The sequence below is a fragment of the Pan troglodytes genome, chromosome 17 (assembly GCF_028858775.2).
Source record: "Pan troglodytes isolate AG18354 chromosome 17, NHGRI_mPanTro3-v2.0_pri, whole genome shotgun sequence".
NCBI classification, from domain to species: domain Eukaryota; kingdom Metazoa; phylum Chordata; class Mammalia; order Primates; family Hominidae; genus Pan; species Pan troglodytes.
The window spans coordinates 42,915,425-42,932,374 of record NC_072415.2 but is presented as its reverse complement, the minus strand read 5'-3'; the positions used below and the strand labels follow the sequence as shown (position 1 = coordinate 42,932,374).

The window sequence follows — 16,950 nt, the reverse complement described above, 5'->3', positions numbered from 1 at the left end:
AGAGAATACGTTTGTATTGATTGGAGCCACTTACTTTGTGGTAGTTGTTACAGCTGCATCAGCAAAATCATACCATAATGTTCAACAAAATGGCACTAGGCCACTTTCATAAAGATTTTACATTTTTTTCCTCCCAGTAATTTTCTAGAAAGAGGAATTATATGACATGATCTTCCACAAATGCAAACATCTGGAAAATTATTTATTGTTACAATCAGTTTTTACACTTTTGCCATTAATTACATATACCAGAAAATGGCCCAAAAATGTATAACTGTGACCCATAATAAATTAATCACATGGCCTCTATTATTCCATATTGCAGAATCTGTTGTTTATTCATAAGAACATTTTTCTTATGAAAAAGTGAGTTTTATTATGCATAGTATTAAAAATTTTTATATGACAACGAGGCTGTCCTCATCCAATTATAAGAGTAAATACTGCCAAATTGTCAGCCCATAAACCTACTGCATTCAAATGATGTATTTTTAATAACTAAAGTACCTTTAAAATGGGAGGTAAGCCTGGGTCTTCCATAAATACAAGTTTTATTTTAAAATTTTTCTTCCAATTTATTATCTTCACTCTGGCAATAACTTGGAAAAAATTCTGAGGCAGACACTTTAGTGTAGAGAAAATTGGCTTGTCATAACATACAAAAAATAACATTGTAATTCCTACTCCTTTCACTAAATATTTAACCTTAAACAAATCATTGTCTTTGAAATAAAGAATTTGGATTAGATGATCCTGAAAGGCCCTTCAGATACCACATTCTGCAATTCTGTGAATGTTTAGAGTAATGATATTTAACTTATAGGAATTATGACAGTATTTGGCACTAAAATATAAATTGGTCTAAAATTTTCCCTTTTTAAATTATAATGTTTATTGTTTATAAAAATTTTAGTTTTTTTAAATTGCAAAATTACAATGCATTTTAAACTGATATTTTAGAGTACATGAATTTAAAATTTTAATTTTTAGATAATCCTATGGAAATAAAGTACAGATATCAAATTTACAATTAACAATGATTTTTGTACTAACTGTAGATTGAAGGTAGACGTTTTCTGTGGAAATTCTGGGGCTACAAGTATTTTCATAGCTTTCTTAGGGAAAAAGGAAGATATACCAATTAGATCACTGAGAACTTTGGCAAATCAGACTACATCTTGAAGAAATAGTCATCCCCTTTAGGGAAGGCACAGAAATAATATTAGGAAAGTCTTGAGATCAGTGATAAGAAAGCAATGTAAACAGCTGTTGCATTCCAGAAAATGCTTGTTTGACACACTTTTAGGAAGGGGAAGTAGATAAAATAAACACTACTATCAAGAAGCTCGTGTATCTAGTGTTTACAAAAGCTTCTCCAAAATCATTCCAGTTAGTCTAAGAACAAACCCTCAGATAAGTGAGCATTCCAAATCCAGTGGAAAAGAAAAAGTTACACCTACGTTTTAAAAAGCTGTAAGAGGTTCCAAATTACTTACTTCAAGGAGTAGCAATTTCTGTTGGCAAGATGCATGAAAAGTGTTAGCCTTATGGGAATCCATTTGTGACAACAGAGCAGAAAGCGGCCCCTGCTCTAACAATAAAAAAGTGACAGATAATATAGAAGTAATCAATCTGAAAGGTATAGAATATTTAAACCATGAAATGCCTAAAAAGCCATAAGCGAGATCTTAAAATCAATATAGGATGCTACTGAAAGTCAGAGTAATGACTCAAGAATAGGAATGTTATACTGGTCCCAGAAAGGTTTTGTGTTAAGGTCAACAGCAAGAAGGTAAAATACTATGTCTGTGTATTTTTTTAAAACCACATTACTGTTAGGTTGTTTTTTATAAAAGAGAAAAATTATGCTGATGTTTTATAATATTAAAAGTGACTTAAAATACATTTAATATTTTCTAACATTTTGGTCTGTATTAATATCATTCCAAACTATTTCATGAGAACAAAATCATATTAGTTCATTTAAAAGAAGGGTTACAGAAAGCATAGAACCTAATAACTGCTTAGGTCTGGGAAGACTTAACTGGTTTTATCAGCACTTCACTTAAAATAGTCCTAAATGCAAGCAATGTAATTGCTTGTATCTAGGAAACTAAGAGGCAGTAAATCACATTTCAATGTGTATGACAGGAAAGTCAAAGGCAGAAGTATTTCTAGGTTTAATTTGGAAGATCAATCACAGATATTAAAAATATATCTGAGAGGAAAGAAATACTACTGTATTCTGGTACTCTTTGAAACATTTTTTTTTATTCATCCAGTTATCAGAAAATTGGGAATAATGAAAGGAGCATTTCCAGACATGTTTAAAACCAAAGAAAGTACTTAGCCATCATATTGATTTATTGAACCCACTGAAAAAATTATATGTAGACTGTTCTGAATCCATCGTATGTTGGATACAAAGTTTTAACCTATCTTCCTCCTTTCTAAGATAAATGTAGAGATAAAATGGTAACAATATTTCCTGGAATTAGATTTTATGAGCCAAGGCTAATTTTTTTGCCAACTGAATACCAGGCATTGCTATAGGAGCAGAGAAACTGGAAACCTTGTTTAGCTTATTTCTGTCTCTGGTACCTACATCTATTAGCAAGATCAGAAACTCTCGTAGTGGAAATCTTTTCCATCCCTCTCCCCACAACTCCAGCTCTTGCCAAAATCTTTGTATTTTAATTACAGCATCTGAAACAATTCACTACTTCTTCTTTTGCTTTTATTTTCTCCTTTTTTTTTTTTTTTGAGAGGGAGGGTTAGGAAGCAAAAATGATAGGAGAAATGGAGAAAATAAGAGATCTTGTTAAGAAAGAATTGACTGTAAGTTTGCTTTGGAACAGCCCAGAAGTGTCACGCAGAATTAAAATCACAAACAGGTTAGTGAGAAATACTTCTTTCCTTTTACAATGCCTATTATTTTTGCTACCTGGGAGTTTTTTTTTTTCCTTATGGGTGATATTTCCACATATATTTCAGATTGTTTAAAAGAAAACGTTTTCGGCAGGGTGCGGTGGCTCACACCTGTAATCCCAGCACTTTGGGAGGCAGAGGCGGGCGGATCACAAGGTCAGGAGTTTGAGACCAGCCTGGCCAACACTGTGAAATCTCAACCTCACTAAAAATACAAAAAATTAGCTGGGCGTGGTGGCAGGTGCCTGTAATCCCAGCTACTCGGGTGGCTGAGGCAGGAGAATCGCTTGAACCTGGGAGGCGGAGGTTGCAGTGAGCCGAGATCACGCCATTGCACTCCACCCCAGGAGACAGTGCGAGACTCTGTCTCAAAAAAAAAAAAAAAAAAATAAGTGTTTTCTAGCTGGCCAGACATCTGTCAACATGCTCTGTATCCTCAAAGATAACTACAGTAACCTGCTTTTTTTTTTTTTTTTACTAAAGATTTCTCTTGAAATGTTCTGACCATTTTTAAGTTAAACTTCCTCATTTTAAGTTAAACTTCCCCTGATAACATTCATTTTGTATATACAATTAAGTATGAATCATCAACTTTTTCAGTCATTTAACCACCATGAAATACCCCCAGTAATGTAGGACTTTATGTTTCTGTATCATTTCCATGTCTGGGTCTGCTAGTACGTGTTCCTGGCCCTAATGCAAACATTAGCTGTGTCCTGTCTCCTTCTCTACTTTTCTTCCACAATACAGATCATCCTCTCTTTAAGCTCTTATAAGAAAAGTCAACCATCAAGTAGGTCCCAAGAAGTGTTTGACAAAAAAATTGCCTGAGATGCCTAATATTCAAGATAATTAATTTTAAAAACTAGATATTTGTAACTGATCTTTTTCTTTTTTTCTCATTTTAAATTAGACCACCAGAAAGTAATGCACCTGAGATTTTCATGATTACTCTCTGTTTTTAATTTGATTGATTTCTACTCTGATTTTCCTAATTCTACTTACTTTTGGTTAAGTTTCTTTGTCTAGCTTCTTAAAGTAAAAATTTAGATAACTGATTTTAAACCTTGTTTCTCCTAATAAAAGCAAATATGTTATAAGGTATTATCTAAGCATAGCTTTAGGTATATCACACATATTTTAATATTTTTATCTTTTTATTTTCATTCTACCCTAAATGTTCAAATTTCCCATGCAGTTCCTTTTTTTAACCCATGAGATATTTAGAAATGTGTTCTTTAATTCACAAATATTTAAGGATTTTCTCAATATCTTAGTGTCATTGGTTTACAATGAAGTCTATGTTGGTCAGAGAACATACATTGTACAAGTTCATTTTTGTAATTTACTGGAGCTTATATTATAATTTATTGTCTATTTAGGTATTCTTTTGCACTTGAAAAGGATGTATATTCTGCAATTGTTAGACACAAAATCTATAATCTCAATTATGTTAAGATAATTGTTCTTTTCTACAACTTCTATAAACTTAATGATTTTTTTGGTATTCTATCAATTACTGGACGAGAGGTGTTGAAATCTCCCACTATGATTATAGATTTGTTTAGTTCTGTTGGCTTTTGCTCCATGTATATTGAAGCTTTGTTAGATATTTATACATATTTATGACTGTTATATCTTTTTAACCAATCGATCCTTTATAAAATGACCTTTATCACTGATAATATTCCATGTCTTAATGCATGTTTTGTCTGATATTTTAGAAACACACTGAATTCTTTACACTGACATCTGCATGGTATGTGGTGTACCTTGCATCCTTTTACTTTATCTCTCTGTATCTTTATATATAAAGTTCATCTCATATAGGTGACATGCAGTAAATTTTGTAATTAGTAAAACTCTTAATTGAAGTATTTACTTCATTTGCATTATTTATATGTTTTATTATATGTATACATGATTATATCTTTAATTCCATACTTATATTGTTGTTCTCTACTAAAATTTCTTATTTTTTCACTCATTATTTCCATCTCTTTCTTAATTCCTTGACTGTATTTATAACAGCTGCTTTAAAGTCCTTCTCTGAAATTTCATTACCCCAGATCACCTTGGAGTCAGTGTTCACTGACTAAATTTTATCTTGTCTATGAGTCACAATTTGTGATATTTTTGGACATTATACCGACTCCAGACACTCTTATTTTTCTCTGAAGTCTGTTGATTTTTGTTCTGACTGCTAGGTGTCTTCCAAGAAAAAGCTGAGTCAACAAGAATCTCTCTCCCTGGGGTCTCCTTCTTTTAAGAACCTCCTCCAGTTTCTGCCTACTTTTGATCACTCTTCAGTGCCTTCATATATTTTGTTTTCATATTGTGTGCACAGATTATAATTTCAATCTACAAGAAGCTACTATGTCATTACCAGAAACTGAACTCATTTCCATTATATTTTAAGGTTTTTCTATGAAATTATAGTTTCATAAAGACACAAAATTTTAAAAATATTTTAAGTTGAATAGTAAACCAATATTATGTCTTTTCTCATTATATATAGTGATACAAAATCATTGCTGATAATCTAAAAAGTAGACAAAATAACAATGAAATCATCTTTCCATGTAACTTTTATATATGCATACCATATATATATTATATACAAATTTTGTATAATACTGGATATATTATTTTCCATTTTTCTCTGTTTACTTATATTTTAAATTAGCCTATCCTTATGGCATTACTCTTCAAAAGTATAATTATTTTATTGAAGAACATTTACTGTATAAATATATGATGTTTGCTTGTTTCTAATTCTTGTATTTTTATGTGACTTCTAAATTCTTTTGTTCTTATGAAACACTGTGACAAAATTCTTTGTAATGCCTGTTATGCTTCTATTTATTTTTGTAATTATTATGAGAGATAACTCAAGGTTGAAAATGTTTAAATCTTTGCAGTTTGTTGATAAGTATTTGGCCAGAGCTTTTCAAAGAAATAAGTATAGACATAATATATAAGATACATAGATACAAACATAGATATAAGATATGAGAGACATAAGAGATGAAATTTTAGTAAGAGGTTCTTTCCCTGTGTATTTGTTGCTTCAATGCTTCACCTATTTTCAATTTTAATTTTCTATTTTCCAAAATACAGTAGTTACATAAGTTAAAACATTAAACTCTACTCCAAGATCAGGAGCCCTCTGCCTCACTCTTTCATAATCCTCCTTGGCCCTCCCTAAAGGCAGCTACTGTAAAATATTTAATGTCGTATTTCAAATAACAGCTTTCTACTGCACACTCTTGGCATTTCTTACTGTGTTAAGCTAATATATGTAATATATAATATATGTTATATATATATATATAATTGTCACTCACAACTGATTTAAACCATGTAGCATGAAAATTTTCCATTTCTTATGTAATTCTGCTTCCCTGGAGTTAGTAATTGCCTCTTTGTGTTTCTTTGCCTGTTTTTTTTTTCACAAGTCTAAAATGACTTCATTTCTGCTTGTGTTTTTTCTTTGACAGTGCCTTCCTATAGGCTCTTTTCTGCTCCAGTCTGACTTGTTGCTCATTTTTGCTGCTTAGCTACTGTCTCGTGTCTAACTTCAAAGTATGCCAAGGCATTCTCTTTGCCACTTCCTAGCATTGGATCAACTGCTTCCTGGAACCAACTATATCTTCTTTTTTCTGCCTGGAGGTGTACATTCTCCAGAGGCTTCCTGAGAAAAGATGAGGGTATAGCAGTTCACTTTTGCTGTGTAGCAGTCCACTCCAACACTTAATGACTTAAAACAACTGTTAGTTCAATTCTGTGGAGTCAGCTGTTGTGGTTCTTCTGCTCTGGCTAGCTTGGCTGGGATGAGAGAATCTAGGATGGCCTCATTCACATACTTGGGACTTCAGCTGGATGGCTGAGATGGTTGTGGCCCCATTCCCTTACATGATCTTTTGATCTTTCATCCTTGGAGTCTAGCCTTGGCTTCTTCCTGGCGAGCTCTGGGTTTCCAGTGGCACAAGAGGTCAAGCCCCAGTGCACAGCCACTTTTTGAGCCTCTCTGCTTGTGTCATGCTTGCTAGTGTCTCATTATTCAAAGAAAGTCACATGCTTAAGCCCAGATTCAAGGGATAGGAGAAACTGCAAAATATTATGACCATTTTTGTAAAGATTCCCACTTTGCGTATTTGAAAATGATTTTGGTTTATATTTCATCTTGATTAATAATGCCCTGGGTGTAGAGTTATAGAATAGTGAGCATTTGCTCTCACAATTGTAGGCCTTTATTTTCTGGTTTCCATTTGTCACCTAGCCACTAAAAATTCAGATGTCATCCAGTTACTAATCATTGTATATACTTATCTCTTCACTCCTTTCCTCCTTCTCCTCTCCGAAAACTTTAAGATCTTCCCATTACTCCTAGTGTTGTGAAATTGCTTTTGGCCTGCATCTATTTTCAATAATTGTGTTGAATGCTGGGTGGATAGTTCAGATCTTGAGATACACACTCTTAGTTTGGAGACATCTTGTATTTTATACGTAATTTCTTTTTAATCTGCTCTCTATCCCTTTTACTTTTTCTCCTGTTGTTGGAATATGTATTTTTCACCATAATAATATTGTTGTTGATACCAAATTCTGATACTTACTGAGTGTTTTCTTTATTCCAGTCATGGTTCTAAGTCCCTTTACTAACTCTCTTCACTAAGTTAATCCTAATGACAACTACATGAGCTGGGTATTCACTGTACCATGTTTAATAGGACATTATTGTTGTTGGTGTTAATATTATTATCCCAATTTGACAGATACAGAAATGAGAAACAGTTTTCTTGGGGTGATAACTTTCCTCAGTTGATTACTTTCTATTATAAACTTTTGGTTTACTTTTTGGATGATGCCTTCAACATTGTTTTTCATTCTCTTTGTTGATTTGAGAAAATATTCTCATTTACATTTCTAAGAGAACTGTTGTATTTTTTAGAACTCTTTTCTCTTTGAGAATGTTAACTATAACTTCATTTGCTTTTTTATGTTTTCTGCAAAGTCTTGTTTGTATTTAAGCTTTTCCGCATTTGTTTTAGTTCTCTTTTTTGAGTTAGAAGTATTTTTCCAGTATCAAGTAACTTACAACTCTGATGGTAAAAAGTACTTAAATAATATTTGAAGACTGTAGATAGGTATTTTTTTTCAGGTGCTCGCCACCACACCCACCTAATTTTTTGTTATTTTTCAAGAATTTATTTATTTATTTATTGCTATTTATGTTTCAATAGTTTATGGGGTACAGGTGGTATTTTGTTACATGGATAAGTTCTTTGGTGGTGATTTCTGAGATTTGGTGCTCCAAAATCACCCAAGCAGTGTACACTGTACTCAATACATAGTCTTTTATCTCTCACCCTCTTCCAGTCTCCCCAGGTCCCCAAAGTTCATTATATCATTCTTATGCCTTTGCATCCTCATAGCTTAACTCCCACTTATAAGTGAGAACATACATTTGATTTTCCATTTCTGAGTTACTTCACCTAGAATAATGGCCTCCAACTCCATCCAAGTTGCTGCAAAAGACATTATTTCATTCCTATTTATGCCCGAGTAGTATTGTATGGTGTATGGTTGATAGGCACTTAGCTTGGTTCCATATCTTTACAATTGTGAAATGTGCTGCTATAAACCATCCGTGTGCATATGTCTTTTTCATATGTCTTCTTTTTCTTTGGGTAGATACCCAGTAGTGCTGGATTGAATGCTGAATTGAATGGAGTTCCTTAAAGCTTCTCCATACTGTTTTCCATAGTGGTTGTACTAGTTTACATTCTCACCAGCAGTGTAAAAGTGTTCCCTTTTCACCACATCCACACCAACATCTCGTGATGTTGAACATTTTTTCATATGTTTGTTGGCTGTTTGCATATCTTCTTTTGATAATTGGCTATTCATGTCCTTTGACCACTTTTTGATGAGTTTTCTTTTCTTGCTGATTTGTGTTCCTCGTAGATGCCGGATATTAGTCCTTTCTCAGATGCATAGTTTGCTAATATTTTCTCCCACAAGATTGTCTGTTTATTCTGTTGATTATGTATTTTACTGTGCAGAAGCTTTTTAGTTTAATTAGGTCCCAATTATTTATTTTTGTTCTTATTGCATTTGTTTTGCAGTCTTAGTCATGAATTATTTGCCTAAGTTAATGCCTGGAAGAGTTTTTTCAGTGTTATTGTCTAGAATTTGTATGGTTTTAAGTCTTAGATTTAAATCTTTGATCCATCTTGAGTTGATTTTTGTATAAGGTGGGAGATGGTGATCCAGTTTTGTTCTTCTACATGTGGCCTCCCAGTTTTCCCAGCACCATATTGACTAGGGTGTCCTATCCCCGAGATATGTTTTTTATGCTTTGTCAAAGATCAGTTAGCTGTAAGTATTCGGCTTTATTTCTAGGTTCTCTATACTTTTCCATTGATCTACATGCCTATTTTTATGCCAGTACCATGCTGTTTTGGTACTATAGCCCTGTAGTATAATTTGAAGTCAGGTAATGTGATATCTCCAGATTTGTTCTTTTTGCTTTGTTTTGCTTTGGCTATGTAGGCTATGTTTTGGTTCCATATGAATTTTAGGATTTTTTTTTCTAGTTCTGTGAAGAATGATGGGTGTATATTTTTGACTGTTAATCTTCACTGTAGAATGTTTAATGAGAGCAAGCCATGTTATTGTGAGAATGTTCAAATACATAGTGTTTAATTTTCTTGGTTTAGTCAATTATTTAGAATAATTCAATCTGCTACATGTTTGTGGGGAGCAGGGAAGGGGAGATTGTATAATGGAATATTAATGGGTGGAGGAGGGAAGGGAGATGGAGACCTCATTATACAGCATATGGCCCTTCACTTATTCCTCTACTTTCAGTGTGGCTCTCTATTTTCACTGTGACAACTTTGCCTGGTGTCTGAGGCAAAGGTCAGAGTATCTCTGATAGTGTTGGTAGATGACAAATTTCTAAAACTGCTGAAGAGAACTAGCTTTCCTACTGTGTGGATACAGAAAGCCTTCAAGGATCTTCAGAGTTTCTTTTGAAAATTCCTAATATTCTTGTTTTTTGTTCACATAGCTCCACATTCTGAGATGGGTGGTACCTTCACCTTTAGAGCATTTCTGGAATTTGGGGTACAAATTGACTCTCTTCTTAATCTCCTCACTGCTAAAACTGGTTAGATTCCAAGTCAGTTCGTATTTAACCATTTGTTTTCTGGCTTCCAGAAAACCCTAAGTCAGTTAGTATTTAACCATTTGCTTTCTGGATTCCACAGTGTGTGGATTTTTCCCATAGAGTATTACAATGTCCACTATAGATCCAAGGGAAGATTTCCTATGTGTGGGGATCCAGGTTGTTTTCATCTTGGTGATTCTTCATCCCAACAGGAGACCTACACAGTTAGTTTTACAGGAGAAGGAACCATAAGGATGGCAAACTAGCTCTTAAATATTTTAGCCTAGGAGTTATACACATCATTTCTGTTTACAGCGCATTGGCCAGAAACAGACACATAGCTCCTAGCAAGGGGGCTGGGAATAGCCCATGCAGGGGTTGGGGTGAGGGGACCACACCTGGATATTCACTGACAAACAATTGTCACTGCCACGGTTGACCCTTCTGGTTACAAAAATGTTTTCTTGCTCCCTTATTGTGATATGCCCCAACAAAAACCAACTAAGTCTCACCAAGTCACTTCCTTTAAGCTCAAAGTCTAAGTTTCTGCATATTATACTATAATCTCTAGATTCAGACAGATGAAATAAGAAGACAAGGTATCTGCATATCCTCAGTCGCATGACACCTAGTGTTTAATTGTGGAAATGGGATACAATAAAAGCAAAAACACATTCCAGAAAGGGAAAGAATGGGAGATATCCAGCAGAATTCATAGGAATTCTGAGATCTTGAAATCTTGGTGGGTAGACATTACAAAGATTCCCCAAGCCTTCAGAATGGTAGAAATCAGCTACCAGAGCTCTCCCTCTCCCTCTCCCTCTCTCTCCACGGTCTCCCTCTGATGCCGAGCCGAAGCTGGACTGTACTGCCACCATCTAGGCTCACTGCAACCTCCCTGCCTGATTCTCCTGCCTCAGGCTGCCCAGTGCATGGGATTGCAGGCGCACGCCGCCACGCCTGACTGGTTTTCATATTTTTTTGGTGGAGACGGGGTTTGGCTGTGTTGGCCGGGCTGGTCTCCAGCTCCTAACCGCAAGTGATCTGCCAGCCTCGGCCTCCCGAGGTGCCAGGATTGCAGACGGAGTCTCACTCACTCAGTGCTCAATGTTGCCCAGGCTGGAGTGCAGTGGCATGATCTCGGCTCGCTACAACCTCCACCTCCCAGCTGCCTGCCTTGGCCTCCCAAAGTGCTGAGATTGCAGCCTCTGCCCGGCCAGCCGCCCCGTCCGGGAGGGAGGTGGGGGGCAGCCCCCGCCCGGCCGCCGCCCCGTCCGGGAGGTGGGGGGCGCCTCTGCCTGGCCGCCCCGTCTGGGAAGTGAGGAGCCCCTCTGCCCGGCAGCCACCCCGTCTGGGAGGTGTACCCAACAGCTCATTGAGAACAGGCCATGATGACAATGGCGGTTTTGTCGAATAGAAAAGGGAAATGTGGGGAAAAGATAGAGAAATCAGATTGTTGCTGTGTCTATGTAGAGGGAAGTAGACGTAGGAGACTCCATTTTGTTCTGTACTAAGAAAAATTCTTGTGCCTTGGGATGCTGTAAATCTATAACCTTGCCCCCAACCCCGTGCTCTCTGAAACATGTGCTGTGTCCACTCAGGGTTAAATGGATTAAGGGCGGTGCAAGATGTGCTTTGTTAAACAGATGCTTGAAGGCAGCATGCTCGTTAAGAGTCATCACCACTCCCTAATCTCAAGTACCCAGGGACACAAACACTGCGGAAGGCCGCAGGGTCCTCTGCCTAGGAAAACCAGAGACCCTTGTTCACATGTTTATCTGCTGACCTTCCCTCCACTATTGTCCTATGACCCTGCCAAATCCCCCTCTCCGAGAAACACCCAAGAATGATCAATAAATACTAAAAAAAAAAAAAAAAAAAAAAAAAAAAATTAAAAAGGCAAGCTTGCAGGAGTAGGTTCTCTCTCTTCTGCCCCTCTGCCACCCGAGGACATGGTGTTCTCCTCCAGAGGATGCAGCATTTAAGGCACCATCTTGGAAGCAGAGAGACTGGGCCCTAACCTCCTGGTACTTTGATTTGAAACTCCCAGCCTCCAGAACTGTAAGAAATAAATTTCTGTTCCTTACAAAAAAAAAAAAAAAAAAAAAGAAATCAGCTACCAGATAATGCCTAATGTGCTCTCTGGGATTAGTGTTGTGTTCATTGTTCTTTATGGCTTTGGGAGTTTCTTCTGGTTTTCAGGATGTTCCATAGCCATGTCTGAAGAGGCTGTTGTGGAATATGCCAGGATCAGGGCTTCACAGTTTTCTTAATTAAGGTCTTGCCAGTGGAAAGTTGGGAGTCCAAGGACTGTAAGGCTGAAATAATCACGTAACTTTACGGATATTTTTTCAGACTGAGTCTTAAAAATGCATTAGACTTTCCATCTGTTGTTACTGGTCAGTTTATTTGCTGAACTCATACCCAGACGTCAGTATGAGCTATTCTCAAATCTTTATTTCTTTGTTCTCATATCTTATGCTTCTCTATATTTAAGGAGAGCTATCCAGAAAGTGTCATACCAGAGACAGAAAGTCTCTTTCGTTTCACTTTTTCCCTGGGGCACCTTAATTAACGATAGTTTATTGATTGACTGATTGAGACAAGGTCTCACTCTGTCACCCAGGCTGGAGTGCAGTGGCATGAATATGGCTCACTGCAGCCTCGACCTTCTGGGTTCAAGTGATCCTCTGCCTCAGCCTCCCATGTAGCTTCCCATATGCCACCATATCCTGCTAAATTTTTATAAAAGTTTTTTGCAGAAACAAGGTCTGCCCATGTTGCCCAAGCTGGTCTCAAACTTCTGAGCTCCAGCAGTCTTCCTGCCTCGTCTCCCAAGTGATAGGTTTTAAAATATGCAAGGAAGCCACTCTGAATCTGATCTTTGCCATCAAGCTGTTTTAACAGGATTTGTCTCTCAAAGGCTTTTTCAATTTTATCTCTCACTTTTTCCCAAACTTCTGCTTTCAGACTGAGGTATTCTTTGCTGAATCATCTTTCTTGTAATACTTTGCGAAACACAGCTAGCAGTAACCAACACACCCTTGTAAGTTTCCAGTTTCCAGTGTTTCGAATTCATTGCTCACATGATTGAAACTGCAACTTATTGCAGGCAGTAGCATTATCAAATATCAGTATCAGATACTGCTGTTGATCTTTAGTATAAGTTATCATGATCTTTCTAGCCTATACCAGACCACTCATCAAATGCCATATATTTTAATTTAGTTAGTTTTTTGGCTTTTAGTTTGTTTTTTAACAGACGTTACCCACTTCTTATATCAATCAATAGTGTTAATCAGGATAGATTAGGTTGTGCTTCCAGTAACATTTCCCAAATCTCCAGGATGTAAGACTATATCTTTTGATTTCTAATCCACAGAAATCCACTGGTTTCTCTGTGACTCTCCAGGGAAGTTCACTTTCACAAAGTAACAAAGGGCACCGGTTCATTTTCATCTTCTGGTTCCACCATCACAACTGACGCCCTTCATGGTCTCCTTGACAGCAGAAGAGAAAGCTGAAGGGTCACACACCATCCATTTAGTGTCTTGGCCTCAAATTTATTTATGTGTATTCTGTTCATGACCCATTTGTGCAGAACTATTCTCAGGGCCCTTCCTAATTGCAGTGGGGCTGAGAAATGTGTGTAAGCCTATGGATATTTGGTAAGCAGCCGATGTCTCCCATTAATGCTATTATAATTTTTAAAATTTTGCAAAATTCTGGGTCAGTATTGTGCTTTATGATGAACTAGATAACATTTCAAGTGTACTATACCCAATAAATCATACTTAAAATTGAAGAGGACAAGGATATTCTTAGCAAGAGGACTATAACAAGTTGGGAAATTAGTGGAGATATTGTATAAACATGAATGTTCCTGTCCTGAGCCTGGAAAATAGCAAAAATTCAAACCCTTTTTAAAACATAGTTTTAAAAATACAAGGCATTTGAGAAAAAATGAATAACCCCAATTTGAAAAGAAGGTTTATAAATGGAATCGTGATAAATATTTTTTGATTGGTAGAAAGGAACCAGGTGGCAGAGACTATGAAATGGACTAATTCAAACTAATTCTTGAAACAATTAGTCCAAACCTTTTAAAAAGTATTTTAGTTCAAGAATGGTTAGATGTCTGGAAATTAAGCTCATAATGATCAGATATAAAACTGCAAATCTTGACCATCAAAATAAGGAGGTTCTTTGAACACTAGGAGGAAGACTATGGATGTTGGTTAGAGAGAAATAATGCGTATGCATTATTTTAAATATATTTGCCTAGTCCTTGTGTTATCAATAACTTACTAATAGCCTTCGAAAGAAATTTCATAGGAAGTGATAAGAAAATGGTAATCTTGGTCAATAGGCCACCAGGTGATTCATGGCACTGTTATTCTAGGAAAAATACTGCTCCTTTGTTGAGTTCTAATTTTCTTCCTTCAGTCTTTTCATTACATTTCTTCAGGAATTATTTTTATTCTGCTGACTTTTCTGTTATTTAGACATTTTAAAACCGAATATGATTTTAGATTTGATTTTTTCTTGAAATTACTTCTACAATTATTTCCTCCAGCCTTTTCAACATTAGAAATTTGGCAACATAACTGAAAGTAGTGCATAAGGAATGGAGATTATGAAGGGAACAAGCATATAGTTTAGGGTGTGGTCAGTCACTTCATTCTCTTCCTCTCCGGACATAATGACAATAGGCTTGAAAAAAGAGAAACTCACCTATTCATTGAATCGAGCTGCTTCTGCTAGCACTATAATATTATAATATCTTTAACACTTGTTTTATAACTTGTAAAGAACTTAATATTAAAGTATGACCCATTATAATGTTGCTGACATTTCAATGTCACAATATTAAAATATTGTGCCATTGAAGAATAAATCCTAGAAGGAGCAGGTATGTAAAATAGGACAAATTTAAGGAAAGCAAAATAAAATCACAAATGACATCTAGTGAAAAAACCTTGAAAGGGAATTGTCTTTAATTAGTTCACAGTTGGAGATGGTTCATACTGCTTATTTTAGTTAAGTCTTTCATTTGAGGAGAAACAAGCTATTTAACTTTCAGGATGCTTGCGGGTAGTTGGAGAGCAACTTGAATCCTCTATCTTATTGAATAAAACTCTGCCTTCAATATAGTATAATTTTGATAGGGAAGAATATCATCTACAAAATATAATCTATTGGGATTTGTCACACATTAGAACAAAAACTCAAAGGTGGTGCAGTAAAGTAAATTTATGGCATGTTTATGAGTCTGTGTAGGAGTCATTGATATTTATTTTAATGAGTAAAATTGGCTCAGAAGCATTTCTAAGTAGATATCCTTTCTACTAAGCCCTAATACAAGATCTAAGCTTATGGCGAGAAGAATCCCCTGGTTTACCATATGTGGTAGATTTTTCTATGTAGAGAATATAAGGAATGAAAGAAATTCTGATAAACATGTTAATACTTTGGTTTTATAAAGGTTTATGAACAAATATCCTCAGAAAAGAATGAAACTTTTACACTAATATTCCACAAGCCTGCTACTTTGCTGAAATCTGGTTTTGTAATATACTTATAACCATCCACGCTTATCTGTTGTTCACACAAGGTCTACCCACTTCAAGTATCTCTATATAATAATATTAGGGAACATTATTTCACTACAGACTTCATGAAAACAATGGAATCCTACCAAAGTTGAAGCTGCACCGTGAATGATAGCTCTGTGCATTTGTATAACACTTATTTAGTCATAATCTGTTTACAACAAAAATATAGAGATACAGCAGAGGATATTCAGGGGCTATATTTATAAATTTCCAGTTCCTCCTAACTCACAATGTGATGAGAACACGTAGCCAAATGTAACCACAAAAATAGTCTTTGGTTTTTACTTATATTCTGCTTCTAGGTTTTGTGATGCTTCTATGTGTATGTTCAAGAAAATTCTTGTGTTGTGCTCTTCTTCACTGAAAAGATACTTTCCAGTGTGATGGTTTCAAACTCTGTATTTATCCTTGTTCCCAAAATTCAATTAAAACATATTATTTGTGATGACCGTTTTGCCCAATAAACTCTGCACAATGCTAGCTGCCTGCTTTGCTTCTTAATGAGGAAAAGGGTTTTCTATATCCCTCTCTGAGTCTTTCAACAATTCTGCTTTCTTTTCTCTAATCTTAATACTGTGCCCTTTTCTTTGTGCCATGTTTTCTGTAACCCGTGGAAGAATATAGTGATATTTTAATAAGGAGAATAACTTATTCATTAGATTTTACATGATAAATATATTATGCTTTTGTTAAAAAAATATGGATACCTTGACATTTCTTGTATAACTCCCTCTAACACTCCCAAGCAGCTCACGGGATAAGGGGAAAATAAGATTTTCTATTACTTCCATTACTTTAAATGGCAAAAACTGCAATTACTTTTGCATCAGCCTAATATTTAGATATTCTTCTTTCTCTGTTTTAGGATGTTTATATGTTTGCAAAAATTAAAATAAATGGTGAAATGCCTGCTTTTTTCATAAAAATGTTTAATATCATTCTACAGGCCCAATATCTGGTCTTGATACATCTGCTTGAATTCTGTTAATATCACTTATTTCTTTCTTTCTGTTATCAAATTATTTCCTAATAAATCATGAATTTTCCCTTCCTATTTCCCCATCCACCAACAATCAGTTTCTAATAATCAAACTCTTAACTGGATTTCTGAGCTTTAGACATCTGAACTCTAGACTGCTACTTTCCATTACTCCTTTTCTAGTCATCCATTCTATGTAAAACCCATTTACTCTTCTCTCTTCCTCATTTTATTCTATCATGATACTGTAT

General features: G+C 35.5%; 1 protein-coding gene across 7 annotated transcripts in view; it reads left to right on the top strand.

The window, feature by feature from the left end:
• CCDC178 (coiled-coil domain containing 178) overlaps nt 1–16,950 on the top strand; it is a 503,110-nt gene that overhangs the window by 278,011 nt on the left and 208,149 nt on the right. The window contains exon 21 of one of the 7 annotated variants that reach the window (XM_016933500.4): nt 13,488–16,199. The exons of the other annotated variants lie outside the window; for them this stretch is intronic. Within the exon in view, the coding sequence (XP_016788989.4) occupies nt 13,488–13,589 (102 nt within the window). The 3' untranslated portion in view covers nt 13,590–16,199. Of the gene's footprint in view, nt 1–13,487; nt 16,200–16,950 lie in introns of those variants that run through there. 7 annotated transcript variants of the gene reach the window in all.